Source organism: Aedes aegypti, chromosome 3 (assembly GCF_002204515.2).
Source record: "Aedes aegypti strain LVP_AGWG chromosome 3, AaegL5.0 Primary Assembly, whole genome shotgun sequence".
Taxonomy (NCBI): Eukaryota; Metazoa; Arthropoda; class Insecta; order Diptera; family Culicidae; genus Aedes; species Aedes aegypti.
The window spans coordinates 264,290,018-264,305,698 of NC_035109.1; the positions used below are offsets into that span (position 1 = coordinate 264,290,018).

The following is a 15,681-nucleotide window of genomic DNA, read 5'->3' on the forward strand; positions in this document are numbered from 1 at the left end:
TTTAGATTTCTCCAAATTAAAGGAACAAAAAAAATTTTTGAGAGAGTTTTGAAAAAATGCGAGATTTCCTTCAAAACTCTCTCAATTTTTTTTATATTTTCCTAACTGAGAAATGTTTAAAGAAATTTAAAATTCCTAGCATTAAACCGTTCTTTCAATAACTGTTCCGAATTAGACTACAATATTTCTAGAATTCTTTCGAAAAATTTACCAGAGATCCATCTAAGTATTCTCCAGAGAATTTGTTTTCTTCAAACCATACTAACGATTCTTCTGGGAATTTTTCAAAGAAATTTTTCATCAGTTCTACTAAAATTGTAAAATTCATTCTTGAACTTCTAAAAATATTCTCCAGAAGTTTCAAGAAGTATTCCTTCAGGTTCTAAAATAACTCCATTTTTTGCGAATGGTAAACTCAGAATTCTTCCATAAACAACATTTAAAAATTTATCCACTCTCCAATTTTTGGTTCCAAAACTAGTCGAGGAATATCTCAATATTTTTGGGGAGTGCTTTACAAATTCTTGTACGAATCTTTACATATCAAATTAAAGAAACACATAAAAAATAGTTGGGAAACTGTGATGGTTATTTTTTGAATAATTTCATCTTAAATATAATTCGGAAAAATTTTCTTGATTCCTGTCTCAAAATTCAAGTATTAAACCGTAGAATTTCTGAAAGTTGTTTATAATGTACCTAACAGAAAAGCTTAAGTGGTCCTTGTAGGATTTACTACAAAAATTATTGTTCTTTTTTCTTTATATTTTTTGTATAAAAAATATTGGTGTAAAACGGATGGAATTTTTTTTAACGAAAAACTTACATAATATTTTGTATGAGCTACGAAGTTTCATGATACTATGGTGAGCATATTGATGTAGAAAGAACACATCTTTCCCTACCTTTAGAAATTTCAAACAAACTTTTTTGAAGGGTCTATTATTGATTATTTTGTAGTACTGCAGTACTACAGAAACAACAAAATGTTGAAGTCGGTAGAACTATAGATGAGCAATGGAACAATAAAAAATAATCTATATTTTTTTCTCTAGAGGTAAATTACAGGATAATTGAAACCTCTCTAATAAATTTACAAATAAAAACAAATCTCAAGAAGGTCCATCAGAATCTTTTTTAGAAATTATTCTTTAAATCTACCTTTGGCTTCTGGTTTTGTAGCATTCTGCCCTCGTGTCGTAAAAAAATCAAACCAAGAATATGGATTCTACACTTTTTATATTAAATTTTAGGGGAGGGATTATTAGAGTACGTTTAAAACTACAAATTGAACTTTAACACTTCACTTTTGCAAAAAAATAAAATACTAAAATCACTAGTAAGGCGAGCAAATACCTTTAAACTCTAATATGTGTTGCTTATCTGGACAGATAGGCCTATTTCGTCTGCGACTTACAGACTTCTTCAGTGTCGAGTGCTCGACAAAATCTTCGAACAAAATAATAAAGAAAAACAAGAAAATGGTTCGACCAGCAATCGAACTCCCGACCTACTGATCAGGAACCAGGCTTGCTACCACAAAGCCAGCTTTCATTGCTTGTTAGTGGTGTGCAAAAACTGAAACAAAAGAAAGCGCATGCCTGCCAGAGCTGTCACACGATTTCACAGAAGTTTTGTGAAAATAATGCTTTTACCGAACTGTTCGTTAGTATTTTAAAGGGTTACAGTAAAATTGTTTGTTTCACGTATTTCGCAAGAAAATCTGTATTTTTATTGTTTACAGTTCAAATTCGGTGATTTATTTCATAGAATACTGCGATTTATTTTAAATGTGTAGAGGAATTGCCGGATAAACTTCTGGAAAATATAGCACATTCATGAATGTTTGAAAAACCCTTCACACTTAGAAGAAATCGCAGTATAATGTGAAATAAATCACCGAATATGAATTGTAAACAACAAAACTACAGATTTTCCTGTGAAATCTAGTGTTTTACCGACAAAATGAGTGAAATCTACTATTTTACCGCCGAAATCCGTGAAAGCAAACAAATGTACCGTAATTCTGTAAAATACCAACAAACAGTTCGGTGAAAGCATTATTTTCACCGAATTTCTGTGAAATCATTTGACAGCCGCTCTGGCAGGCATGAGCTCCTTTTGTTCCACTTTTTGCACACCACTTAACAGTAGTGGAAGCTGGTGTAGTGGTAACATGCCTGCTTCCTGATCAGTAGGTCGAGAGTTCAATTCTCGATCGGACCATTTTCGTGTTTTTCTTTACGATTTTGTTCAATGATTCCAAAGATTGTTCGGTGAATTTTCACCGAATGTTCAGCTGTTGAGATTTCGGTGAAATTTCACAGGAATCCGTAAAAAAATCTAAGTGTGTTTGTAGATATTCCTGATGCAATTTCTGAGCTGGTTTCTATAGTTATCCTTAGAAAATCCCAGGTTGAATTCTAAAAGTTATCTAAAACAAAATTCTTGAAGAAATTTTCTCAGGAAGTTCTTAGAAATATCACTAAATGAACTTCTGATAAAAATATCGGGGTAATATTTTAAGAAAGCTTCGTAATGTTTTTTTGTGTTCTTGATTCCTGGTTTAAAGTTACTTTAAAGTTACTCTAAAGTCGCTAACATCCCGGACGTTACATTGAAAATATATTTCGTTTCATCTAATAACATTGCTTATTCGAACTCCGACATTGTTCGTTGTTTTCTGCAACAAAATAAAATTAACAGAGGATAAAATGCAAGATCCTCTACGGAATGAGTCTACGAAACCATTTTGCTGCAGAAAACAACTTTGAGCAAACGATCGATTTCGTAATACTAAGCATGCATCCAAGTCAAACCTCGAATTTTCAAGAGCAAAAATCAAGAGACCCAGACAACCGTTAGTGATGAAAACTCAACAATCGATAAAACTTCAGTACGAACGGTTGTCTAGTTCTCTAGATTTGTGCTATTGAAAATTCAACATTTGGCTTCGATGCTTCTTCACCTTAAGAATTTTTCCTATCTACTTAATTTTGATCTCTAGAATCTAAAAATGATGTCAACATTATTACAACTTATGTATTCGATGATTTTATTGCAAAATATAATTTTCTATATCTTCATAATACGAATGTGGAAATTTTCTTTGAAATAAGCACGTTATTCGAGAATGAACGATATTGTGAGCCAAAAACTCTACTTGTAATGCTATATGATTTAAAAAATTAGTTCAGTAGTTTACCCGTACACAGCATTTATAACACTGAAAGTTTGTATGTAGGCTTAGCACAATCGGATTATTGAATGCGCTCTACAATTCAGCAAAAATAAGAATGATTTTAATACTTATCTGTAATCATACGCACTTAGCTCATTATACCGGAGATCGGTTAATATGACCGTAATCTCAACAGCTGAACAGTTCGGTGAAATAAAACACCGTAATTTCGTCGGAATTTGACGGATTCCTGTGAATTTATACCGAATATTGTAAATTTATCGTATTCCGTTAATTTATTTTTCCGAACTGTTCAGCTGTTGAGATTTCACAGGATTCCATAAAATAATTTAAGTGTGTAGTTAAGAGCGTAAACTTTTTTTCTCTCCAAGAGAATTGCTCTCTGGACTCTCTTAATATGGGTGGCATTGTTCTTAGGTGCTGTCAGTTCAATTGAAGATGGCGTCGAAACAGTAAGCACTCCGCGAGCGTGTTGTACGGTTTTTCGGTTTAACCGTACGAGCCGTAAGAAAGGAACCCGACCAGCTGGCTCCAGTGCCGACCCATTGAGGTTTTTTTTTTATTTCTCCCTTAGTGCCCTAGTGTACAAAAATAATTTTCGGGCCGAGGATACGAAGCAGGTAACCACGAGGATCCGGATTTGTATTCGGAAGATGACGTCCAGCGCTCATGTGAGAGCATCGTTACTAATGTCGAATTCTTTTTTGAACCTAGGTTGGAACTGTCGCAACCCGTTCTGAATCACAGTTTCAACCCCAACCCGATTCAGGTTCGACCGAATTACAATTTGCTTGACGTTGGTTTGTTTATGTGTTGATCACCGACCCAGTTCCTAAAAACGAAAACGACATAAGTTGCGTCGTACGACTGATCAGGGCCCCTTCTCCAATATCCTTGGTAACTTTTGTCCAACATTCTTTATCCCTAGACCTTAATAAGCTAGAAGATTAGTGTCTTCTAAAGACCTTGAAGGTTGATGTCCTCCTTTCTTTTCTTTTTCTTGGCATTGACGTCCCCACTGGGACAGAGCCGGCTACCCAGCGTAGTGTTCTAAGAGCACTTCCACAATTCAATACAGAGTCAGATTTAAGGCGAATGTGAAGCCTAATACATTCTTAGTAAAATAGATTTGAAGTTCAGCGGATGAAATTTTAATTCTTTATTATGTTTCCGATCAATTTAATCGCATGATGCATTTTTGTAGGATCCATTATAATATTACTTTTGCAGAAAAACATTTAATTTATTTACATATTATGAATAACATCTACCGAAAAGCTAAACATTACATATAATTTGCAATTGGATTAGATGGACAAATTGATGTGAAGGTTTGCGAAAAAGTTACACGTCTTCTCAGTGAGAATCGAACTCACGACTCCCCGATCTCTAGTTGGGGCGCGTTAACCACTACGCCATGAGAGGACTCATGAACGCAGAAGTTAACCTGAATTCGATTTCAGCTCAATAATCACGTGGTCCTCTTTCGCAAAGTGCACCTCTTTCGGAAGAGTTAGATGCCCATCCAAACACAACGCTTTCTATATATATCCAATGCCTAGCCCGAGAGCGCATTGTTTTTTAGATATAGGAATAGCACACTACACTAGCACTGGATGGGCATCTAATTCTTCCGAAAGAGGTGCACTTTGCGAAAGAGGACCACGTGATTATTGAGCTGAAATCGAATTCAGGTTAACTTCTGCGTTCATGAGTCCTCTCATGGCGTAGTGGTTAACGCGCCCCAACTAGAGATCGGGGAGTCGTGAGTTCGATTCTCACTGAGAAGACGTGTAACTTTTTCGCAAATCTTCACATCAATTTGTCCATCTAATCCAATTGCAAATTATATGTAATGTTTAGCTTTTCGGTAGTTGTTAAACTTCCACTCGGCTGGTTGGCCGTAAACCACGATTCATAATTAAAACAAGTATTTATCGAGCAACGGACTCATGTTCCGTAACCGGTCGTTTGAGAACGTCGCGACCCATTGGAAGCCCACACAATAGAAACCTCAGCCAGCGCAGTTGCTGGCTAGTGTAGTGTGCTATTCCTATATCTAAAAAACAATGCGCTCTCGGGCTAGGCATTGGATATATATAGAAAGCGTTGTGTTTGGATGGGCATCTAATTCTTCCGAAAGAGGTGCACTTTGCGAAAGAGGACCACGTGATTATTGAGCTGAAATCGAATTCAGGTTAACTTCTGCGTTCATGAGTCCTCTCATGGCGTAGTGGTTAACGCGCCCCAACTAGAGATCGGGGAGTCGTGAGTTCGATTCTCACTGAGAAGACGTGTAACTTTTTCGCAAATCTTCACATCAATTTGTCCATCTAATCCAATTGCAAATTATATGTAATGTTTAGCTTTTCGGTAGTTGTTAAACTTCCACTCGGCTGGCTGGCCGTAAACCACGATTCATAATTAAAACAAGTATGAATAACATGTTAAAATAAATAAAAATCCATTATGCGCCATTTATCAAAATTTAGAATTGTTGCGCCCCTCGTTTTTTCGTCTCCTTCAGTTTGACAGCAGCGATTGCGCCTTTTGACCTCGTCCTTCTGGTTTGACTATCATCAGCTTCGCCGTTTTGCTACGCTCTTTCACACGAACCTTCTTCACTATCGACCTTCTGCACACTCAGTTTTAAATGCGCCCGGTTACCGCAAGGGGGAAGTTGGGCGAAATTGACATCAGAGTTTGTATCGAAAGAAAATATCAAATGCGTCTTTATGTTTGTCTCACTTATTTCGTGAAAAACGTTATTTTTAAGGAACAGATGTGAGTTATTTGATTGTAATTTATCAAGTAAAGTGTTAGGTGAATAAAACGCAGTTTGTTTACATTTGTCAGTTAGGCCGTTAATCTGGTACTGTATTGAATTATTAACTGAGAGCTTTCTTTGCCTAAGTTGCCATTTTCGCATTTGTATATCGTGTGGCAGGTACGATGATACTTTATGCCCAGGGAAGTCAAGGAAATTTCCATTACGAAAACATCCTGGACCGACCGGGAACTGAACCCAGACGCCTTCAGCATGGCTTTGCTTTGTAGCCGCGGACTCTAACCACTCGGCTAAGGAAGGCCCCAACAGTTAAAGTTAAACAGTTAAGTCAAAATCTTGACTCAAACAAAAGTTTAACTTACATATAAGGGCCACCCTTATCCACGTTTTTCTTAGAAGATGCAAAACTCAATTACAAAAACGAAAAATTGTTTGAGGAAATTTGTGGCTGCAATCTATTAGAACATGTTATTTTGAACACTAATACCTTCTTCTTCACTTTGGCATATAGCCTCATTGGTGTCAAACCTATACAATGTTACCAGAGTTTCTTCTTCGTAATAAAAGACCCACTGCGAACTTTTGTCCCAAATTACCCTATATGTACTATATCTTGTTTTACGGAGTGGATTTTAGAAAAAAAAACTAATAGCAGTTTTCTGTGTAACAAAAATAAATGATAATATATCTTCGAGCTGTGGAATACCCATAAATAGATGAAAAAATCGAATTTATTACTATACCATTTAATTCCACTAGAGTTTGTATCCTTCGACAGATACGCATATTTTGACCTCAACTGTAAGGCCGTCTTCAGTGTCGTGTACTAGACTCGATAAGTCGAGACTCGATAAGTCGAGTCTAGTACATGCCACTGAAGACGGCTTTACAGTTGAGGTCGAAATACGCCTATCTGTTAAAGGATAAAAAAACTCTAGTGGAATTAAATGATAGTACTAAATTCGTTTTTTTCATCTACTTATATAAGTGAACTAATACTGTCCCTCAACTGTGACAATAATGAAGATGCAGAGGATTGCTCTGATCAACTAATATTCCTTCATTCAATCCCAGCAATCCGTGAAAAACATATGGTTAAAAAGAAATTGACTATAATTGTAATGAGCAAGGCATGCTGTTTCATGTTAATGAATGAAAATGTCGTTTTCACTTTCACGTAATGAGTAGCAATGTGCAATTATCTATTGCCATCATCTCATATATCAGCATGCGGTACCATTGATCAAATTACATTGCATCACTATCGTGTTCACAGCGCCCATAATTGTAAATATACTCATATTGGCATTATATATTCTATTAATCAGCCAGTAATCTGAGACACACCATCCCCGCGGATTTACAGTTATTCGTGAGAGCATCATTAGTCAGATCTAAGCTGACAGCTCCTAATGGGATAAGCATCCCATAACTATCATATTCATTGTATGTTAATCGCATTCCTTTCTTTTTCTCTCTCTCTCTCTGATTGCTGCAGTCCAGGAGAATCCGGTGACCGAGGTGTGCCTCCGGTGCATCTGTGACGCGTCCAGTGGATGTGACCCGACGGTGCGTTGTAGCGGCGAGTCTTGTGGAATGTTCCGGATCACGTGGGCGTATTGGGCCGACGCGGGAAAACCTGTTCTGCCGGGTGATGCTCCCGAGTCCCAGGCTGGTAAGTATTCCGCTGACGGTCAGGGACGCTGATTTTAATTATTGGTCACATAAATAAGAGGTGGAACATAAATTATATGGCTTGTGTGGGTACCTGCTTCCAACTGGGATAAAGTCGTTTGTGTCCCCCCTGTCATGAACAGCTAGCGAGCCGACATAGTAGGGATCGTACGATAAACGTATGGTTTATGGAATGGATCGTTCACTATCGAAATGAGAGTAATAATTATTGATGTGTTAGGATATAAATCTGCACGAGAGCTAGAATTATCCTCTTTAGCCTAGGCATGTAATGGGCGTGCAGTGGTGATGAAAGGCTGATAACCACCAATTAAGCCCTGTAATGTCCAGTGACAAAATAAAGGTCAAGTGGCATGTATGCTCGTGGCACTTATGATATGTACATGACTTTATTACAGTACACGCACAACATTCTTGTTCGATGAAGGATCAGGGTTCTCTTACATGACCTACTTTTTGTATATTAAGGATTTTAATTGATTGGTTTTAGTTTCAAGTTTTCGAAATGATCAAGTTTAGTGTCAATATGTCAAATAAGCCTTTTGTGCTTATTCTGCGCGGCGTGTGAGGTGAGACGAGCCGAATGAGGTGACAATTGTCGACTCGCTCCCATTTGATTAACATTAGTCGTCTCACGTCACTCGCGGTGAGAGCGACTCGTCTCGACTCACACGCCGCGCAGAATAAGCACATTTGAGTATCATTTTCTCTCATTACTTTTTGAATTCTTCTTATCTTCTTCTTGGCATGACGTCCTCACTGGGACAGAGCCAGCTTCTCAGCTTAGTGTTCTTATGAGCAATTCCACAGTTATTAACTGAGATCTTTCTTTGCCAAAGTTGCCATTTTCGCATTCGTATATCGTGTGGCAGGTACGATTATACTCTATACCCAGGGAAGTCAAGGAAATTTCCATTACGAAAAGATCCTGCACCGACCGGGAATCGAACCCAGACACCTTCAGCATGGCTTTGCTTTGTAGCCGTGGACTTTAACCACTAGGCTAAGAAAGGCCCCATCCATGATTATAGTATGGTTATGATCAGGGATATGATGATCATTGAACTAAATAGTATAAATAAAGCTAAGTTGTTTTTTTTAGAATTTTTAGAATTTTTCATGAAAAAAAAAATTCAGTGTATATTTCCAGATGGTTCGCTAAAACTTCTTCATAGAACATTTTTCTCTGAAATCAACAGTTTTGGAGTTAGATTTTTTCAAATAATTTGCATGCAAAAACTTATAGGCCATTTCCAAAAGTTATTATTGAGTCAAAATTTTCGATTTTTATATAAAAACCACTTATTCTATCATACCGGAAACATGTGTATCGAACACGTTTTTTTTCTTAGATCTTTTGTGGTATACCCGTGTCCTTTGTTTAGTGCATGTCGTTATACACTATTACTATTGAGAAATAATGAAGTAGTCGTTTTTTATACAAATATAATTCTTTACCATTTTGCATAAAGCCTCTTTAGAAAAAGATACCGCTATTTATACCTTTTGGAGAAAACAGTTTATCACCATTAAACTCTCAAAAGCGCGCCCCTTAATCAGGTTCGGCCGCTAAGCTGGTTGAATGATACTGATTTTGACCATGCATCGGTACTCTATGATTTTGACCATGCATCGGTACTCTAGCGTATCAAATTATTGCTTCTACTTATAAGGTTCAAAGTCGTTTTTTGAAACTGTGAACAGGTTTCATCGCATGAGACATTTAGATTCCTTGAAACAAGAAGCTTATTTTAGAAGTTAGGAGGTCTGCTACTCCACTGATTCGGAATCTTTTCTCTCCTAGATATCGAACGATAAACTCTTGAACTCGGAAAGTACTTGTCTCATGAGTTGAAACCAACCTCAGATGCTGATTGAGCCATTTTTCCACTTCGACCTCCTCATCATCTAGGACAAATAGGTGGGTCTTAGTGGCTTGTTACTCTTTTATTTATACTCTTCCGACCGTTACTTATAAGTATTCGCAAGAACATATACAACTAGAGTACAATATGGTAGATCTTACCCCGTAACGCACCACGAAAAGGTGATCTACCAGCATTACGGGCACATTTAAGGTTACACAAAACCTCTTTTGAGTGTAGGCCTTCGGATCTACATACATAAGTAGTAATCTCTCAAAGGTTAATGGATAAGGTTTGAAGCCAAGTCATGGAGAAAAATCGATTTTGGTTTCGTTGCTGGAGATAGAGTTATAAATCCTTTGACAAGTTAATAATATGTGATAATAGCTGGAGATTAGACTGGCCAACAAAAAAAAAACTCAAAAAGGCACCCACTAGATATGTGCCTTAGGGTAGGTAAAAAGTAGAGATGTTCCGACGGGTTCAGGTCAGGTTCGGGTTAGAAAATTTAAAATTTGTCGGGTTCGGGTCGGGCTTGAACGCTATAAAATTATCGGGTACGGGTCAGGTTCGGGCTTGAAAAAAGTCGGGTTTAGTCGGGTTTGGTTCGGGCTTGATGAGAATTGTGAAAAGAGTTGTTGACGTAGGTAAGAAAAGGGGATTTGTGTATGCTGGCATATTTTTTTTTTCTTCCAAGACCCCTAATGTTCCTAGAAATAATTACTGGCTACGTCACTACATCATATAAATAAAACAACAAAAAAGATAATATTTAAGATCTTTCATCGCAGATTTTATTTTTTCTCTTAGCGATTCGATTATCCGGAGTGAAAAAAAACGAAACTTCAGATAATCGAGTCCGACCTGTATCTGGATTTGAGCTCACTTTCATTAACCTTTCAGCTGTTGTTGTTGTTCCAGTGGAAATGCACTAAATAAAACATAAGAAAAGTGTTTCAAAAACTGAAGTTTAACAGAAAATTTTGATTAGGAAGCTTGTTAACAGTGCTGGGAATGGTAATAATAGTAGGCCTGAATTTCGCGAAAATCTCGTGGCTTTCCCAGTACAGTAGTTCACAAACGTGAATCTTATCAAGTAGCCTATATTGGGTGCATGAATTTTCTAAATCGTTAGTGTCATTGAAGGCTCTAAATGCGGGAAATGCAGCGGGAAATAGAATATTTTTCTACAGTAATTTAGGGTTGCCCTTAGCAACGGGTGTTTTGCAATTTTCAAGGCTCTTTGCCTACAGCAGCGATAGGCGTGAGTTTCACTGGCTTCGCTGACTGCGATTGGCTTTGTTTGGCTACTGTAGAATGAATTTCAGATTTTTTCCCAACCCTGCTTGTTAATACAGTTAACTCTCTCTTACTTGATATTGAAGGGACCATCGAGTTAGGGAGGTATCGAGTTACAGAATACAAAATCAGTGCAATTGCTATCCAAGGTACCATCGAGTTAGCCATGAAAACCAACTTTTACTAAGGTTCTCTAACTCGATATCGATGTACCGAACATCGAGTAAGGGAGAGTTAACTGTAGATAAAACAGGGTTGATAAACAGCCTAAAATTGCAGAATTTTGAATAAGTTCCATCCTCTTTATTTGACCAAATCTCGCTTAATTTATGATCTCACCCTAAAAGTCCTAAAACCAAGTGTATACATCCGATTCTGTTTGTGCACGGATTTTTTTTTAAACGGCCATGCAAAAAAAGTTTCTATACATTTTTTTTCCGTCAAAACCTTATTTTTGCATGAAACGTCGAGAAATGGCGTTTCTTTTTTAGCACGTTTTTTTTTATTTTGAACTGAAAACTTTTTTTGCACGGTGCGCATTCCTCGTGCAAAAACAGAGTCGGGTGTAGTTTGTTGTTACTGAACAAACGGATGGATTCGAATGTTATTTAACAATGCTATGATGAAAAGAAGATCCTTGTCTATTTTCCAGTGGTGATATTTTTTTTTATCTCGGTTCATTAATTGGCTTAAAAGCAATCAGCTACATACTTGGTGACCAAGAGTTTTAGGGAGAGTATGCGAGAAATATTCGTTTATCAACATTCTTCCAAAACCCGAATGATATTAAATCCTCAAATTTCTCTTCAACAGCTTACGCCAACTGCGCCAATGACCCGCAGTGCGCTGCTTCAACTGTGCAAGGCTACATGAGGAAGTTCGGCCAGGTAAGAAAGAATGCAAATCAATGTCATTTTATAGCTCCCCCTCCCCCTCCTGACTCCCCGTAAATAGGAATCTCAAAGCAACGCCTAGGGGCTTAAGATGATCGCCCTTGACCGAACGCACGTAGGCCCTGACGGTGTCGTTTTCGAACCAGTTCTTGGTTCATCTCGATGGGCGCGAAGAAGCGTGAATAGATGTTAACCTAACGGTTCACTGAACTCGATTTTCGAAAGATTTTTTTTTTCGTTTGTCTTAACTGTCCCAGTATCTACAGTATGTTCGATACAAAAATGCGAAAATCTTTAAATCATTTTTATATGGAAAATTAAAACGAAACTCACATATTATTTTTTTTCAAATTATATTTTAAACGTTACATTCCTTTCTTATATCTTGATGTTCTGTGTTAGACAACACGATCATCCTAATTTGGTACAACTAAATTAAGCTTTTATTAACATTTTGTAAATAACATATTACATTTCATTTGCCTTAGCAGTTCAGAATTTTTACAGGTGATTTGATTTCATCTGTTTATAAGAGGAAAAAAAACGCTTTCAATTAACTTAGGCTAACTTAACCTAAATATATAACGCATTAATCGTAGCAATAGAAGATTGCAACGATTTTTGTCTAAAATTTATAATAATTGTATTCGACATTTGTTCCAACGTTTCAACAACAATTCTATGCAACTCATTAGTACTATACCAAGGAGTACAGTAATTATAAATTACAATAATCTGCAAAAACGATACAAATAACGCTTGGTTTTACTAAATAAAAGATTGAAAAATTTTCGCATTTTTATGGCCCTTACTGTATACCTACTGTGAGTTATTGGATCTAATCATTTTTTTGTCCAAAACAGGATTGCAACGGAGACGGAATCATCGACTGTTTGGATCATGCCGCCATCCACAAGCTGGGAGGCTACGGATGCAAAAATACCGTTCCGGTGGCCTATCAGACCAAGGTCGATCAATGTATTCACTACGCGGCGGGAACTCAAATCTAATCGAAGACTCTTATAACATATAATAATCGATCGCCTGCCTGCTGCTCAGCCAATATTATATGGATGTTCTTATCGGAGCCCTCCTCAGCGAAGCGTTTAAGACATCGAACGGCAAATATTCGAAAGCGTGATTAATTTATTTTATTTAAATAAAAGTCCTTACCTAAATCGTGAAAAACATATTTTATTTGTGTTTTATTTCATCTTTCTTCGTCGTTAGCCGAAATAGCTCAGTTGGGAGAGCGTTAGACTGAAGATCTAAATGTCCCCGGTTCAATCCCGGGTTTCGGCATTGTGATTCTTTTTGGATGCGTAATGCAACATACAGCTTTCGAAGTGCAGAGAGATTTTTTTTCTATGAACAAAACATAGGCGTCTTTACCAATGATAGAGGTAATAGTAATGGGTTAAGGATAAAAACAAATCTAACAGGAGCTTGTTTTACAAATCGAAATAGGGTGATGTGCTAGTATCCATCGTATTAAGCATTGATCAGTGAGAACTGCAATTTTCTCAGTATTGCAGTGAATGATGCTGATACAAACCGATGCCAAACAATTCTTTCTCAAAACGGCTTTAGTATTGTACAATAACATTTTGATAAATCTTGATCTCTTTTTGGAAATAATGCAAAGAAAATGCATCTTACCGTATTCTCAATCCGTCGTATCGTTTTCAACTCCGTCGCAATCAGTTTCCATATTCGTCTCACAACTTACGGCTCACTGTGATGCATTGAGTAGTTGAAACACAATATATTAACGCTATATTAAAATGTTTTACTAAAATATATAGATCTACGGTCATCTCCCTCCATTCCTTCAGCATGATGGAATATCAACTACCGAAAAGCTAAACATTACATATAATTTGCAATTGGCAATTTGCAATTCCAATTGCAAATTATATATAATGTTTAGCTTTTCGGTAGTTGTTAAACTTTCACTCGGCTGGTTGGCCGTAAACCACGATTCATAATTAAAAACAAGTATGATGGAATATACTAATTTCCTTTAAAATTAATAGTTCGTCATCAAAATTCAGCCTAAACATATGAACACAATTCCTTTTGACCGTACAATTATGGCATTTGCTCACAGTGAGAACAACACAATCAAAGGAACCGTATTTTTACGGCGAACGTCGCGCACAAGTTTTTTTTTCTCAGTACGACGGATTGAACTTTGTTTACATTCTCAAATATACACGGCGGTTGAGGAAATTTCGTAAAATTTGGTGATTTATTGAAGTTTTACGGCGTGTGATTGGAATAAAATCCTTCAGTGAAGAAGTTCGAAGGTTTTCCATAGTGAAAATAAGTGCTCGGCGAAGTAAGTCACCCACGGGGGCGGGAAGAAACTTGTGTTGGAAAGTGGTGTGGCTCAGTCGATCGCTAAGCATTTCTCTCAAATTGTGTTCGTCCATACGATTTCGGTGAAAAAGTGCAAAGTGGATAATTGAACTAAATTTATTTACCGAAATACTGTAGTTTTATTGCATTTTTGGTGTACAATTGAACGAAGCATAATAGCTTTCACAAAATTACACTTGGATAATGAATCTATGTTGCAGGTAAGTTTGAATATCCGCCGTAGTGGAACATTTAAAGTTTGATACGACGAATAATAGCGCTTACGACGAAGTAGGACGAAACCCTACGTCAATCAAAAGCTTTTCTATTCTAATAATGGTGTGCCAGACACCGTTATTAATGCAAAAAAAAAAAAATCAAAAAGGATTGTGCACCTACCAAGATATAGTTTTCAAGCATCTTCTCCGTGAATTTGAAAATATTTTAACGAGGGAATCGAAAGTTATCATGATTTGAAGGTTTTGAACTATTTTCGAAGGGATATTCATATGCTTCAAAATATTCTCCAACGATGCATCATTATTAATTTCTAAACAAGTCAAGTAACCATCAGCTTTGCATTAAGCATTCAAAACATGTGATATTCAAGCATCTTCACAGTAAATTTGAAACAATTTCTTCTGGAAAATCAGAAGTTACAGTGATTTGTATATTAACTACAGTGATACCTCCATGAGTCGATGTTCTATGACTCGATATCGACTAATGGAACCATACTAAAAACAAAATTTCATGGTTACTATGATGGTCCCAAGAAGCAGCTTTCTTAAGGGTTTGCTGTTCCATGACTCGATATTTCCATGAGTCGATGGTCCCTTCATTATTGACTCATGGAGGTTTCACTGTATCATTTCTCTGAAGTTTAAATTAGGTCTTATTTATATGGCTTTGTTATATTAATTTACATAATTTACAATTAAAAATATCCATGGGATTGACATGACTCATGAACTTTGAGCCGTCACACGATACGTGTAAAGATGATTACAAAAGTGTCCCTCTGAGGCCTATCGGAACCGATTCCGGGGTATCCAGATGTGGCCAGAACTGCATATTGGTCCATGGCATTGTAATTAAGATGTTCAGGATAAAAAAAAATCATGAACTTTGAGCCGTCACACGATACGAAAACCTCTAGCGCTTTAGGAGTGCATTTCTTCGAGTTGGTGTCAAAGGAGATTTATCTTGAATTTGACGATAAAAGATAGTTGGAAATTTCGCCGCATAGGTGGCGCTGCGATGCAAACTTTTTTGTTTTGCAGTGCAGGGAAGTAGGCCGTTCCATGACAGATTGGCGTGATGGAAAACAGCCTATTACCACAGACAAACAGATGTAACATTCTAATTATTTTCATCGCACAGCAGAATAGCGCCCAATTCTAATATTTGGTAGTTGGCCGACAAGCCACTCGTGGCGCTCGCATCACTTTTGTTCGAGTTCGACGTTTGCTCACTACCGCCACCTAGTTCGCGGTTGACCAAATGAAGTATTTTTAGCATTGGGCGTAAATGTTCACGTGACTATGTTTTGAATTGATAATTGTTCTAGCTGTTACG

The 15,681-nt window shown here is 37.0% G+C and overlaps 1 protein-coding gene and 1 non-coding gene across 2 annotated transcripts in view; both read left to right on the forward strand.

Moving 5' to 3' along the window:
- The window catches only part of LOC5573760 (lysozyme), a 29,485-nt gene extending 16,551 nt beyond the window's left edge, over window positions 1–12,934 (forward strand). The window contains exons 2-4 of the mRNA XM_021851079.1: window positions 7,489–7,665; window positions 11,663–11,736; window positions 12,606–12,934. Of these exons, the coding sequence (XP_021706771.1) occupies window positions 7,489–7,665; window positions 11,663–11,736; window positions 12,606–12,752 (398 nt within the window). The 3' untranslated portion in view covers window positions 12,753–12,934. The remainder of the gene's footprint in view (window positions 1–7,488; window positions 7,666–11,662; window positions 11,737–12,605) is intronic.
- A 37-nt stretch (window positions 12,935–12,971) lies between these two features.
- Trnaf-gaa lies at window positions 12,972–13,044 on the forward strand. The gene has a single exon. It is a non-coding gene; the product is annotated as a tRNA-Phe (tRNA).
- Window positions 13,045–15,681: the final 2,637 nt, after the last annotated feature.